Source organism: Calypte anna, chromosome 1 (assembly GCF_003957555.1).
Source record: "Calypte anna isolate BGI_N300 chromosome 1, bCalAnn1_v1.p, whole genome shotgun sequence".
NCBI lineage: Eukaryota > Metazoa > Chordata > Aves > Apodiformes > Trochilidae > Calypte > Calypte anna.
Genome location: NC_044244.1, coordinates 67,346,210 through 67,361,209, shown reverse-complemented (window position 1 = coordinate 67,361,209; position 15,000 = coordinate 67,346,210). Strand labels below are relative to the sequence as shown.

General features: G+C 38.0%; 1 protein-coding gene across 1 annotated transcript in view; it reads right to left on the bottom strand.

Moving 5' to 3' along the window:
• The window catches only part of NAV3 (neuron navigator 3), a 264,054-nt gene that overhangs the window by 36,051 nt on the left and 213,003 nt on the right, over positions 1–15,000 (bottom strand). The window contains 4 exon segments of the mRNA XM_030463599.1: positions 4,412–4,489; positions 6,691–6,714; positions 10,307–10,359; positions 13,403–13,591. Coding sequence (XP_030319459.1) covers positions 4,412–4,489; positions 6,691–6,714; positions 10,307–10,359; positions 13,403–13,591 — 344 coding nt within the window.

Genomic DNA, 15,000 nt, shown 5'->3' with positions numbered 1-15,000 from the left:
AAGGGCTCGGGCTGGTAGCAAGAAGCAGCTGTGCATCTGGTGACCTTTTCCGTCCCCTGCTTGCTATTATTTTCTTGCTTGGTTGCAGGATAGAAGTTCAGAGCTGGCCAAACCAGAGTATTAGCCAGTGAACCCCCTCCGCTTTCTACTGGCATCCTGGGTCTTACCACAGTTTGCAAGCGTGCAACCTGCAGCTTTATACAGTACAAAGCACTGATCAAAGTCCCTCCAACCAGGCTGGGTTCAGGCTGCTAGCTGGAATTTGAGCCCTTGTCAGTCACGTAGGAAGTATGCTGGTTGGGCACTTTCTGCACTCTAAACAGGCCCTTTCTTAATTAGTATTGAGATTTGCCCTTCAGCAACAGCAAAACAGGCATCAGGGGAAAAGGCAAGAATCTCAGAAAAAACCTTTTAATTAAGCATCCAAACAACAGCTGGGCCCTGCTTGAATTTAATCATATGCAGGCAACACACTTTGGGGTTAATCAAATGAAATAAACTGCTGAAATCAAGCATAATACTTGAGTCCAGCCAACAAACCTGAATATTAAATGAAACCAAATGCGAAAAGTATTAGCAGAGGTTTCCAAAATGCCTGAGAAATACTGTAGCTTCCAAAGAGAAGATTTTTAATGTAAAATAATATATCAAGCAAAGACTTGATTAAATATGTCAGATTTCAGCCTGACAGTCTTTCAATGACACATGTACTACTGTCACCATCTTTTGTGCTGAAGCAAAGAAAAACAAAAATAGCGTTGAAATGAGATTATACTCTCTTTTTTTTACACTATTTTTGCCCAGTTCTAAAAGAGGAGATGGCAATAACAAATTCAAGCCAGAGAAGAACCGTGAGGCAACAAGATTTCTGACTTCCTGATAGTTTCCTCCTCTGGGTCACAGTGAAGAAAAAAGTGGTGCCTATTTTCAGACACAGAAAGTATGGAAATTTGGTAGATCTTAGGACTAAGGCTAAGATGATTGCATTTATGGCAAAGGCATCAGAAAGGACAGGGTAATTTTCAGGTGACGAAAGATACACAGTGATCAAACTTTTTTTCTGCATCAGGCTTACTATTCATTCAGGTTTTAGCCCACTGGCACACACACCACTCAAAATGAGGGTCATAGTAGCATTATCCAATTACAGAGTAAAACATATTTTTGGTTTCTCTTCTAAGGGTATATTCCAGCTTTTGTGATAAGGGCTATTTGTCCTTCAAATGCCAGAGGCTGGTGAACCATGTCTTTTAGACTAGGAGATAAATGATAAATGCATACAAGTAAAGCATTGCTAAAGCAGTACATGTTCATGAGATTAGAAGCTGATCTGGGTTTTTTTATGTTTTCCACTTTAAATCAAGCAGTTGTTAGTTACTCTCATTTTTTTTTTTTGAAAAGTATGTAATCACTGACATTTAAATATCAATTCTGTAATAACAGTAATTTTCAGAGCCCACAGCACCATTAAAAGGTTGTATATACACTCTTCTTTTCAAGCTGACTTTTCTTCTTGATGTCAAAGTTATACTTCATAGAATTTATTTACATAAAGTCCTCAGATGACTGACAGAATTATTACTAACACCTCTTTAAGAGGGTCTCTTTTGAGCCTTTAGACTGATGTGGAAGTGTTTTTCTAACGCTTTACATCTTCTGTACCCCAAATAGCATGGAATTAACTCAGTACCATGCTTACTGTGAAATACTTTTCAATTTTTGGTTTTACGAAGTATGTATCTCATGACAGCATCCAAAAATATTTATTTTTAATATATGGTAATATCTATTTTTATTATTCATCATGAAATCATCTAAATTGTTTGTTCATGCTTGGAGAATTTGAAGTCTCTAAGTTTCATGCTCCTGACAAGTTTCATTTTTGAGTGAATTTCCCCATGTTAGGGATTTGGAAAAAAGATGGATTTCTTTTTGTATCATTTAAAAAAACCCATGTGCTAAAAAGATCAGCTTTAGGGTTGCTTACAGATTTAGAGTTTAAGGACTGTTCCTACAGAGATGGATTAGAAGGTGAGTGACACAGTCACAGGAATGTGATTAAATCAACCTTTATACAACATCCCATATGTGTCTGCATATACTTATACACACATGCATACAAGCACATACAGGTTTAAAATTGTGGTACATATGGATAGGCAAAACCAGATACAAATATATGTGGTTTTTACCTGTCCTGTTGGAAATGTTATGCTTCCAATTAGGTAAGTAAAAAAAGCTAATAGTGTACTTACTAAGTTTTCAGAAGGCCAGAGGCAGTACACGGAACTAGATCCCCAGCTAATGCAATCCAAATTATAAATATCAAATCCAGCTTATTTCTTATCCATGCAGCAGAATTAGTTTGATTGAAAACCAAGCCAAAATGTGACTAAGGTACTTTGAAATACGGATCATATATAATTGTAACTTGACTTCTAAAATTTTCCTGAAATGGGGGATGTAACTATAAACCAGTCTGTATGGTGTTCAGCTCTAGTGTAGGCACTTACCACAAGGCTACCACAGGCAAAGCTGGGGAGAACCTTTAAAGATCATCACCTCCAACACTGCAGCTGTGGGCTGGGACATCCTTCACTAGAGCAGGGGGTTGCAGGAACCAAGCTAACTTCTCTGGATAACACCATCTCCTGTGGCATTGGCAGGATGCCAATTGTTGACAGGCACTCAGGGTGGATGTGGATATGTCTGGGGCTGGGCTGTGTCACATCCCTGGCTACAGTCTGCCTCCCTGTGGACCCCCCCATAAAGCAGAGCTGCTGCTGCAGCCCTGATCTCTGGGTGGAAAGAAAAGCACAGTGTGGAGAGCTGCAGACTTGCTGGCAAACACAGCTATCCAAAGCATACTGGCTTAGGTCTGCTGAGCTCCCAGTGTTGGCTTCAGTTGGTTGCTCTCTGGATGAAGATTTGTGTCTAAAAGTACATGAGAAATGGAACCACGTACAGAAGATGGGCATGCTGGCTATGAATTCCCAAATGAATAACCCAGCTCAGAATCTATTTTTTTAACACTGCAAGGCTCCAATTTGGCCAGCTTCACTGGTTCATTCTCAGGACAGAGTGCCAACCCTTACTGCTACAGAGATACAAACACCCAGAGGTGTTCCGCAGCTGCCTAAACAGAGCAGAAAGTGATAAGAGTAGATCTTCCACATTTTCATATATGGCAATCCTATGACTCCAAACAGCTTTGACAGAGCTAGGTTTTTTTCTCACAACGTGAACACAGTAGTACTTCACTGACTGAAATAATTTCTTGAGAACTGTGGCAGTATTTGTAGATACTCAGTACACCTACATTTCAAAGAAAAGAGGTCTATAGATTGCTCCAAAATATGTTGAAATGCAAAATGATACTCACTTGCAGCTGCATCTCTGCTTTCCTTGGGAATGGTAACAACAGTTATATCTTGAATTCCATTTAAAAACCACTATACAATAGGTTCATGGAATCATAGAATCATAGAATTGGCTGGGTTGGAAGGGACCTCAGAGATCATCAAGTCCAACCCTTGATCCACTACTGCTGTAGTTACTAAACCATGGCACTGAGTGCCACATCCAGTCTCTTTTGAAATATCTCCAGGGATGGATTATCCACTACTTCCCTGGGCAGCCCATCCCAATGCCTGATCACCCTCTCGGTAAAGAACTTCTTTCGAATGTCCAACCTAAACCTCCCCCGACACAACTTAAGACCGTGCTTGTTGTTCAGTAACAGTTCAGTAGCTGTTGTTCAGTAACAGTTCAGTTACTGTTGTTTCAGTAACTTAATCTGGAATCATAGTTACCAGGCAGGACTGCAGACCACATTCTGTAATGTATGTTATTTTCTGCTAGCATGTTCAATAATTGATATTACTGGTGTATGACAATTGGATGGAGCAATGGGGACATAGCCCAGTTTCTGTGAAATCACCTAGACTCCATTAAATATCAGCATAGATACTGTAGAATATGAGTTATATATACAATTTTGTATTGCTCTTCCTTTCACATCCAGCTGTATTTTGCAGGGCTTATCTTTGTGAAATTAAACTCTACGAAATTCTAGCAAAATCTGTTTTTCATGTCCCTTCTTTGGTTGTGTCTCCTCACTTCAGAGTTTTTTAAATAGATTCTGAGGAAAGAGCAAAACTGAACAGAATAGGACTGTTGTCACTTCCAAAGCTCAGAAACTATCATTTCTATTTCCTCTGTGTTTGTCTACTAGAATTCTTCTGCTTGAAGGTGAGGCAATACAGACCTTCAATGAGATAATTAATTTGAAAACCACCAAAATAGTAAAATTCTCACAGATATGTTGTTACTTGAATTTGAGTAAGATCTATTAGCTAGTGCAATAGTGTATTCTCTGATACTGTTTATGATAAGAAGCAAAAATACTTGCATTTGCTGAAAGCTGAGATGTAAGAGTAGCAACTTTCTCTTGTGATGCAACCAGCTCTCTCCGAAGTTTTTGAATTTGCTAGAAAAAACAAAGACAGATGTCAGTGTTCAGCAGTTTACTTGCTGTGTTTTGTTTTTTTCTTAAGGGATTACTAATAGTTTCATAATGTCTTAGTTTCACATTTTAATCTCAGAACTATTCAGAAATACAAATTATTAAAATTTGGCACTTAGTGCTGCTGCAGCCATTTTCTTGCACTTGACCAGTGTATGAACTAAAGGAGCACACATGGGCTAATGCTTCATTACTGAGTGCGTGCAGTCCTCTGTTTGCACATATAAATGTAATGTTTTTTACCAGATCCCATAAGTTCCAAACACATCCTTAGAGCAATCAATCTTAAAAACCCTGGATAAGACCAAAGATTATGGAATATGAATAAAATTGGGTGAGGTTCACTTTCACTGTAGTCATGATGCAATGAACATATGTTAAACGTCTACATTAAACTGAGATGAAGTGCCACAAAGTACACGTCTACTGCTTGGAATGAAGAACTCTTCAATGACTACCACAGACAAAGAGCTTCGTGGGTGTCTAAAGTTAGATGATATACAGTAGGATTTTTATATCTTTTTCTCTAACATAGTACTTACTGCATCCCATGTGATTCAAACATGCAGCCTCTTTAAACCTTATATATCTTTCAAAAATGTCCTTGCCAACTTAAAAAAATCTAGCTATAAATGTGCCTCTTGACATGAAAATAAACTTAAGGTTCCTGCATCCTTTTAAAAGAAAAAGAATTCTTAGGAAAAAATATCTGTTTACTTTTCAGCGAGGATGAAAACATGAAGCTTACATGTCATTTGAAGCTCATATTTGAGATCTTGCAGGGACTCCAAGCACTGCACTGAACTTAAGCACAGCATGGAGTTTCACTTTGAAGCATCCTTCATATTCAGACATGAAAGAAATTATTCCAGACTAGGAAACTAAGATGTGTAAAACTAGCTTAGGAAAGGAGGCATATATAACATTCACTGGTAAAGACAAACGCAAGACTTTAATTTTACGACTCCTATGAAAACCAAAAGTGAATACTGCACAAGCTTTAAGAATCAAGAATTTCCTGAACATCTATGATACAAAAAAATAGGTAGGTCATTTACGCTAACTCAGAGCAAAGGAGACAGATTATGGAGCTGCCCTCTATCCTGGACTGCCACTTGTTTTTTTCTGAGTATTCTTTTCAGTTTTCAAACTTTCATCACGTTCCTGCAACTAAGCAGAGGATGTTCTGAAGTGATGTTCAACATCTGCTGAAGAACCTCCATGTAGAAATACACAATAAATAAATATTGTTTGACCCTTTACAAAGGACACTGAAATAAAGAATTGTTATTTATACTACTGAGCTATAACCTGCTGCTTTAGCTCCTTTGCTTTAACTTTCAGAGAAAGGAATTTAGAAACTTCAGGTGGAAATTCTACATACTGTAGCAAGTAAAGAATATGTTTATTTGTTCAACTCCCTCAAAATATCTTTTAGTTGACTTTTACTCGTATTAGTGTAGTAAAAATAGGAGAAGCATAAATGCTGAAGTTGGAAAACATGTAGCTCTGTGAAGTGGAAGTACACCCCTTGGTGCTGCAATTTATTGCTGCTAGTCCTTGGTGTCCTTTTAATATAATTCACTCTCATTTTGAGAAAAGCTGTAATTTTATCCAGCTGCTGACCTGGCCTTGTCATGCGTTTTTATACCCCGTGAGGAGAAAGAATCCGTTTTGCATGTCAAATTTGATTTATATCTGAAATCAATCTGCTTTGCTCTGAAATCCATCAAAGTGGTCAGTTTCAGAAATTTAATATAATGCAAAATGTGAGGGACAGAAGTTAAAAGCGAACATTTGAAGTATTTTTCTCCTGAAAGGCCTCACATTACCTAGATTTGCACAGCCCCTTAGATCCAGTGCAGAGTGGTATTAAGCCTGAAATAAGATGTACCACAATTCCTTCACTCAGAAGCCTGCTTCTCATTGCTTCTTTTCACCTTTTCAGAACCTCAGCCAGAAGCTACTCTTCAGCATGACACTAAGAAACAACCTTCTAGTGCACTAGAAGCTGCATCAACTTTTTACCAATGCTTCTCAAAAAGTGGTTCAAACCACAGTGCCATTTCCCCAGCACCTTAGCAGTTTAGCCATAGCAGATGAGCAATAAACTTTAGAATAATAAAGTACCATACACAACTGTAGAAAGGAAGAAAAGTTTTTACCTCTGAATGTGCTTTTTCTTCTGCCTGGAAGAAAACAAAGATGAAATGGTTTAGAAAACGTATGCAACATAATTGCAGTAATAGAAAATAAAAGCCAGTTATGCTGAAGTGAAATGAATAGTTTCACGGATCCATTACATTTAAGGAAGGCATGCAGTAAAAACAATAAATGGAATTATTTTCCACTTGCTTGGCAAGAGTCCAGCTGAATTTTCCAGCATACTGTCAACATGAAACAGAGGGTAAAAGGAGAACAGGAGCAGAACTGCAGAAACTGCAGCTACATTTCTAAGACACAAAAGAGAAAAATCTGCTATGCTGTCACTGTACAGACCTTCTGCTGTTACCAGCAAACTTTTCAACCATAATGATTATTCTGGCTCCTGGAACTATGTTTGCTTTACCCTATGCCAAGCAATATCCCTAACAGACTAATTAATCCCTGCTAAGAGAAGTTGGCGGCATACCAGTAAAAATTCTACGGGGGGAAGTGAACAGAGAGTGGTACTTGTGCTGTAAAGCAATTTCTTCCACCCACAATACTAACCAAAGTATTAAGGGCTATCAATGCACACTAAAGCTTCAACTTAAATTTTCTGTAAGATTTAGTAATTTTAGATATTTCCCATATTGTTATGTATAGTGCCATCTAATTATGCTATTTATTCAGTAGTCTTTTTCAACACAGTAAGAAACCAAATCATTGCAAAGAAATCCTTTGAAAGTCATTACACTTATAAACATAGAAGTAGTCTAATTTAAGAGGCATTCACTGGACAGAAAAACTTTGCTTCTGTGGGATTATAATGGAAAGATATGGTGTGCCATAAGGGAGGAACTCTTTTGTTACAGAAAATAAGAACCAGTTAATGTACTGGAAATCAATCCACCCTGTGAGCTGAAGTTGCCCAGCTACAGAGAAGCAGTCTAACATTGTCTGGAAGAGAAGTAATCAGTAAAAGGAGAATGGAGGTGAAGAATGAACTCTAAATCATACTGGAAAGGCTAAGAAAACCCAAGATACGAGTTCCTCAGAAAATTTCTAGACATCAGGCAGTACCTGTGGTATTACAAATTAATAAAACTGTTTAATTAAAGCCTGCTTTAAGCACAGCTTTTGAGCTGTTGGAATTTTAATAATTAATTATAGAAGCATTTTCGTATTTTACCTGGTGTAGGGTGAGAAGACTGCTCAAAATGTCACTTTCATAAGTCTGTAACTGTTAACAGTCAATATAAAGACTGAGATGCTGTATTTACCTGTATAATACTCAGAACTGCTCTTGTTTTAAACTACTGCAGTACTTGGTACATCACATATGGGAATGATTAAGAACAATCGTTGTATTTACTAGCACTAGTATGACAGATAGACTGAAACAAAAAGATCTGCCTAAAGAAAAAAATTAGAGCCTATTCTCTTAATTGTTGCTTCAAAACTGTAGTTTATGAAAAGTCATCGACGGATCATGAAAGACTACATCCCCTTCGACGTTGCCTATGCCAAGAAAAGCAGGAAAAAAAGGGGGAAAAAAGGGGAAAAAAAAAAATTAGTGGCCTTTTAATGACATCCGCACACACACTGTGGGGACTTAAGCTTATAAATTTAATAAATAAAACTGGACAATGAAATCTGAGTAGTTTTTATTTAAGACTTCATCTTGACATTGTAACCAGCACTCCAGCACTCATGCACTGGTTCAAACGGAGATGAAAGGAAACACATTTTTTCTCTCTCTTTACTTCTCCATCATATTCATGCATCCCATCTTTGTAATTATTTTCTCTTTCAAACCTAAAACATTAACTTACAAATTAAATGTCCTTGCACATCTCCTTTGGGTTTGGTTTAGCTCAGTTAATGAAGTCTAGGGATCTGAAGTGTAGCTAATACTAAGAGCCAGTGTGTCACGGCTTAGCAGTTTGGGTGGACTGAAAACCAAAGGACAGAATTATTCTCTCTTCCCCCCCTTCCTGACAAAGGGAATATAAAAGGGGAATAAAGATGAGACACTTCAAGTTCAAAATTTAAAAAATTGGAAATGCATTTACTAGCACAGGGAACAGGATTTAAGGGATAAAGAAAAAAAAAAACCCAACTACCTACAAATATAGTTGTATAACCCAGTCTCAGTGCTGGCAGGGATAGGTGCCTGAGGGCCCCTTGCAGCAGGGCCAACTCAGGAGGGGCTCCAGAGCTCTTCCCAGCAGCCGATGGATGTGGATTCTGGAGAGCAGCTGGGGATAAAGGAACTCAGGGGAACAGCAACGCAGCGAGGAGCGGGGGAAAGAGAGGAGGGGCTGGGAATGGGAGGGAACAGAGCCCTCTGTGTGCAGCCCCTCTCAGAGTCTGAAAGCCCTCCTGCTTTAGTTCCTGAAGCTGTGGCACCAGTGCAAGTAATACAGCCATTAACTAAATATGTGCAATTTCAGTGCCTCACCAACTTGAGTTTCAATTTGTGAAACTAAATGTTTGCCCCTCTACATGCATGCCCCTACAAGCTGGATTTCCAAACCCTTCAAAAAGTTCTGAAAACTCAAATGAAAATCAAGGAGAAAGGCAATGCATACAAAAAATTTACTAATGAATGCAGAACATACCTCCTTGGGCTTATTCATTGCAATGGCAGCAAATCATGAATCTCAAACTCTATTTCTCAAAGAAATAGTCTCTTTGGAATAATTTCCATCTTTTCTTTGGTAATAGTACATAAAGATCTTGATCTTCATTAAGCCCTTTGTCTGAATCTCTCCAGTGATAAGGCTGCAGAAAAAAGACTATCACCAAGGCTTAAGGCACTGCTTGGGAAATCTGATAAATATATTTGATTGAGATGCTTCTGGAAAAGCAGATGCTTTGGAATTCTTGCTTAGTGATGATGGCCTCCTTAAGGTAAAAAAATGGCTTCTTGAATCTAGTTGCATGTGCCCTAACCCTGTGAAGCTATCCCTTTCTGAAGTAGACAGGGCATTGAACCATCAGAAATTATGAAACATTGTTTTTTTTATTTTCAGCTGATGTGATACTGATTGCAAGCCTTTCATGTTTCTGTTCTCCACTTGTGTATCATCTTCTGATTAACTGCTGGAAAAATTTTGAGTTTTTCACAGGATGAGAGGGATCAAGCAGATGAAATTCTGATAAAATATAATCCACAAAGGCCAGCTCAATAATTTTGCCATACTAATTCCTTTCTTGTCCTTTACAGATTTTTCTATAACTTCCATTAACCTGTCTACGTAATCCACACTTACGGAGTCGGACTTAGTTGCAATGTGAATTCACAGTTAGACTTTGCAGAAGATTTTCCACTGGCTTGCAAATTGAACTTGGGTGAAAAATTTGAAGTTTATTTTGCAGAAAAAATACCATTCTAGAATATCATGGCATTGAAGTAATAATTCCACAATACTCTGTAATCTTGAATGATAGCAGGTTTTATTAATAGAAACTATTGGTGATATTTCAAAACTACTGACTGGCTACTGATGGCCATGTCACTTTGCAATTTGACTTTTACTATCAGTTTCATAACATTCTTATAGAATTTGATATCAAAAGTTGAATTATAAGGCAAAGGCAGGCAGAATGTTTTTCTTAAATGTCAATACTTACTGTGGAGTAGAGAGAGGATGTGCTGGAGACAAGTGATAATGAGGACCCATGTACTTCAAAAAAAGGAAAATAACATGAAATATTGATGAAAGCATAAAACTTCCCCCACTTATCTCAATAACTAAACAAATTTTTAAAAATAGAACCAGTCTTATGCAAAGAGCAATTATGAGCAATTATTCAGTACAGAAGAGCCATGGATATTTTTCCTGCACTTACACAGATTGTTCTATATAGAAAAAACACATTGCTATGGATGAGGTATGAGACCAAGCCAGTGACACCCAGTATCATCACCAGCAAACCAAGAATCACCTTTGTTGTTTTGTAAACAAATCATTTGATAAATACACCCTTTAGAGAAATCAGAAATTGAGCTGTTTATGCACCGATCCAAAGCTGAAGAAACTGAAAATAAGAAACTATCCTTTGCAAAACAGCTTGCATTCCCTGGGGCTTTGCTCAGCTGGCTTCTCCCCTCAGCACAAAGCAGACCTGTGCATGCTGACATTTGCAGTCCATGGGAAGAGACTGCTGCAAAATGCAGAACCATCTTCCCACTGATCAGCAGCAGAGTCAGCCTCAAGAGCACTGAGTGAGTGTTGCAGGACTTAAAACTTGGGATCCTGGCTTCTCTAAAAGTGGTGAGCAAAGACTGAACTGAGACAAAATTGCTGTTCTGCTTCCAGTGACTCTACTGAGGAAGGACACACCAAAAAAGAAAACTTTAAAGATGAGAGTTTATTTCATTACTTCTAGTAATTTTTGTTTCAGAAGAATTTCTTTTAATATTTATAATCTCCCAAGGTTTGAGAAGGAAATAATTTTGGGCTAATACTGGCATTTGTAGTCCAAATTGACAATATAAAAATACTTGAATTAGCCAAATAGGCTTTAAATGTAGTTTTGTAAGTGAGCAAATGTTTACAGACATGTGGTACACTGATCATTGAAATTGTGTTGCTTTCAATTTATCTCTTGTTTTCAGCTTCTGGTTTAAATCTTATAACTAAACTCCCATTCTGCTCTTGGACACTGTGGCTCTACTCATTACCTCACTTCTTTCACTACAGTCTTCCTTGGAGCTCCTATCTTAAATAAAATACATTTGGCCTTCCAGCAGCATCCTTTCATATGAGTCTCTAATGACCATGAACTGCTGAAAACTTTTTATTATTGCTGCATTGACTTTCATTTACTCAGGTTGATTGTGGTTAGCCACTCCAGCTGGATATGAAACATGACCAATGAAACAGCTTTCAACAAAACCACTAGTGATCCATTACTGAAATTTTAGGTTTAACACCTCTTTCTCAAGGCATAAATTATTTGCCTTGTCTTCTCTATTATTCTTCCAGTGTTTCCTTTGATTATTCTTCTGTCCCTCAGCAAAGGGTCTGTAATCATCTCTGTCCTTGAGACAGGTCGTGTGCTTCTGAGCATTCAGCCATCTCTGTGTTGACAACTCACAGTTTGCTCTGTCCTGCACCCTACTGCTAGTATTACATACCCAGATGTCTGACACATTATCTAACCTACAGAGGAAAAACTTGAAAAACAAAAGTATTAGTTTAATCTAGGACTTTTTTTTTTCTCCTTTTATCTTGTAGCTATGAACTTTGACAGTAGGGGGAGAGTTTTTTATTTGCTTGTTGTAAAGACCAAATATGCTGTCATCAGTACGCAGGAGTAATGAGTTGATGTTATAGACTGAATCTCCATTAAATTTTAATGGGATTTGAGGGGGCTTCTGGGATTTTTTGGAGGTGTTTTGTTGGGTTTTTTGCTTGCTGCTTGTTTTGTTTGGGTTTTTTGTTTGTTTGTTTGTAATTAAGGTCTATGAGAACTTTGCTTTTATGGGAACTCTGCAACTAATAAGATTTACCAGAAAAGCAAGGCGGAAGAAAATGATACAGTCCATTTAATTAGGACTTGTCAGATGCTATGTGGTTAAAAAATTAATCAAAGCCAAGGCAAAAAATACTCCCCAAATTGCAGATGTACGGCATTAAATAAACCAGACCAACAGGGAAATCCTGAATAAAGAAAGCAGTGAGGTCACATTAAATGACAGCATTTAATAACAGAAATTCAAGTGGTGTTTGCTGTAGGGAGTTGTAGAAAAGTGGGAAATTGAAATGATTACAAAAGAAAGGGGATGCTAAGTAGTACTGGCATTTGGGAAAAGGAAAAAAAAAAAAAGAAATATAGAACTAGGACTAAAAGCATGGAATCACGCTAGAACCATAGAATATGCTGAGTTGGAAGGGACCCATCAGATTCATCAAGGCCAACTCCTGTCCCTGTGTAGAGCACCCCAAGAATCACACCATGTGCCTGAGAGCATCATCCAAATGCTTCTTGAACTCAGGCAGGCTTGTTGCTAAAACTGCTTCCTTGAGCAGCCTGTTCTGCTACTCAACCACCCTCTGGGTGAAAAACTTGTTTGCAGGATCTAACCTAAACTTCCCCCAGCACATCTTCCTACCTTTCTTTTGGGTCCTGTCATCAGTCACCAGAAAGAAGAGATTAGTACCTGCTCCTCCTCTTTCCCTAGTGAGGAAGCAGTAAGCTGGGATGAGGTCTCCCCTCAGTCTCCTCCAGGCTGAACAGACCCAGTGCCTTCAGCCACTCCTGATACAGCTTTCCTACTAAACCCTTTACCAACCCCACAGCCCTCCTCTGGACACTCCAGTACTGCTCTGTGCATTTGGTAATGCTCCACCCAAACCTGCGCACAGTGCTCGAGATGGGGCTGCACCAGTCAACGTATGTTCAGACACTTCAAATTTAGAGGAAAAACCAATAAAATACTTTTTCAAGAATGGCTGACTTTCCTCCAATATTTCTGATAGAGGATGCATACATGTATGACATACACAGAATTGCGTGTTACTGTGTATAAGAAATATCGTCCATGCTTTGGTGTCAGAAAGTCTTGTGAGTCCAGCTCAACAGAATTTAAAAAGCTTGACAAAATTACTTAAGTTTCATGTTGCAGAAGAAACATTTTTAAATTTTACCACACTTTGGAGGCCTACTTTGGGGGCCTATTTTGGGACCTATTGTTTGATCCAATATTAAACTAAGTCTTACCTTCTTCTAGGCTGTCTCTGAATGAACCTGAATGACTAATTGCTCGTGGTCTCTCTTCTAAGGATGTAGCACTGCCACACAGTTGGGAATCATCATACAGATCAAAAGAAGTGTCTTCTGCAGGAATGCTGTTTGAACGCATCATGCTGGGTCCAGGAAGGTTAAACTGAGATAGGTTGGTTGGACTCACTGGAATACAAAGCTTTATTAATGAAGCCCATTTCCGTTAAATATATTTTGGTTTTGCACAATTTTGTAATGTAGTACTGGCATGGTTAGGTGGACTTTATGCTGTTGAGAAAATGAAAGGCTTTTATTCCTTCATACAAAGCAACCACAAAAAAGGTGAAGTAGATGATCTCCAGGAGCTGGATGAGGCTAATCCTGCAACATACACGGTAACACTAATACTGGTGTCTGAATACACACTCGTTCACTTTGACAGCCCAAAATGGAAAATCAATAGGAGACATTAAAAAGTGAAAAGTTAAAAAGGAATAAGAAGCTCTAAGTACTTTTTATAAGCACCTCATCTAATAAATCAGTATGTTGTTTGGTTTTTTTTGTTATATATCATCTGCTGTTAAGACTGAAGTTTATCAGCATATCTAAGACATAGTTATCTTTTGAATTTCTAGAGCTCATACTACTATATTAGCTGTAAATATTCTTGCACAGTCTACTTAAATCTCATCATAATAAATAGGAAAGATCCAGACACTCACGGTTGAAATCCAGAGCACCATTAATGAACCTGTTGTAAGCTTTTTAGAGTTTTTTGGTCAATAGGAAGGAAAGCCTCTTTATGGTTCACCTGGACAGTATGAACCCAGTGCTTAGAATAAAAAGCTAATTGTCCATGTATATTTACTGTCAGTGCTTCGCTTGCATTTTAGATCATACAAGATGTGCTTGAAGTCATAAACTACCTGAGCACCTGTATTGTGAGAGCAAATTATTCCACAGGGCTATCATAATGGAGCAAAAAAAAAGGCAATGGCAAAAAAAAAAACCAAACCCCTATGATCTTATTGTTCTCTGTAGTGAGTACAAGAACAATGAACAAAAAGAAAGAGAAGATAATTGTAAGCAGAAAATTATAGAGTGAGTGGAACACTGCCTGAAAAGAGCGGTCCCTAAAACTGCAACATTTTTATGTCTGATCAAGTTTCTTTTGAGTGATTGTAACCTACAGATGCCATAATCTGTGACAGAGTGACTGAAATGTGAATACTTCAAATACTGCTACTAATTCCACAGTGAGGGCCTAAAAAGCTCATTGTGAACTTAGGTATATGTCCAGAGCAGTGCAAAAAGTTGGTTTTCTAAGCATTAAAGAAAAAATAAAGTTATCAACAGAAGAAATTTGTATTGGACTAACATGAAACAAGGTCCAGTAGAACTAAATCTAAATCTTGACCTGTAATCAAATCAATCTTAAATGTGACTCTCATCCTAGAAGTTTGTATGGCATTCAAGACCATGATTTGGATTGAGCCCAGTGTAGTTATAGCCAGATACAGCCTCTGAAATGTGTTGGAAAAGCCTATCTCAAAGCAAACCTGTGCACAGGAAAAAAGCAATGTTTAGTGCCTGAG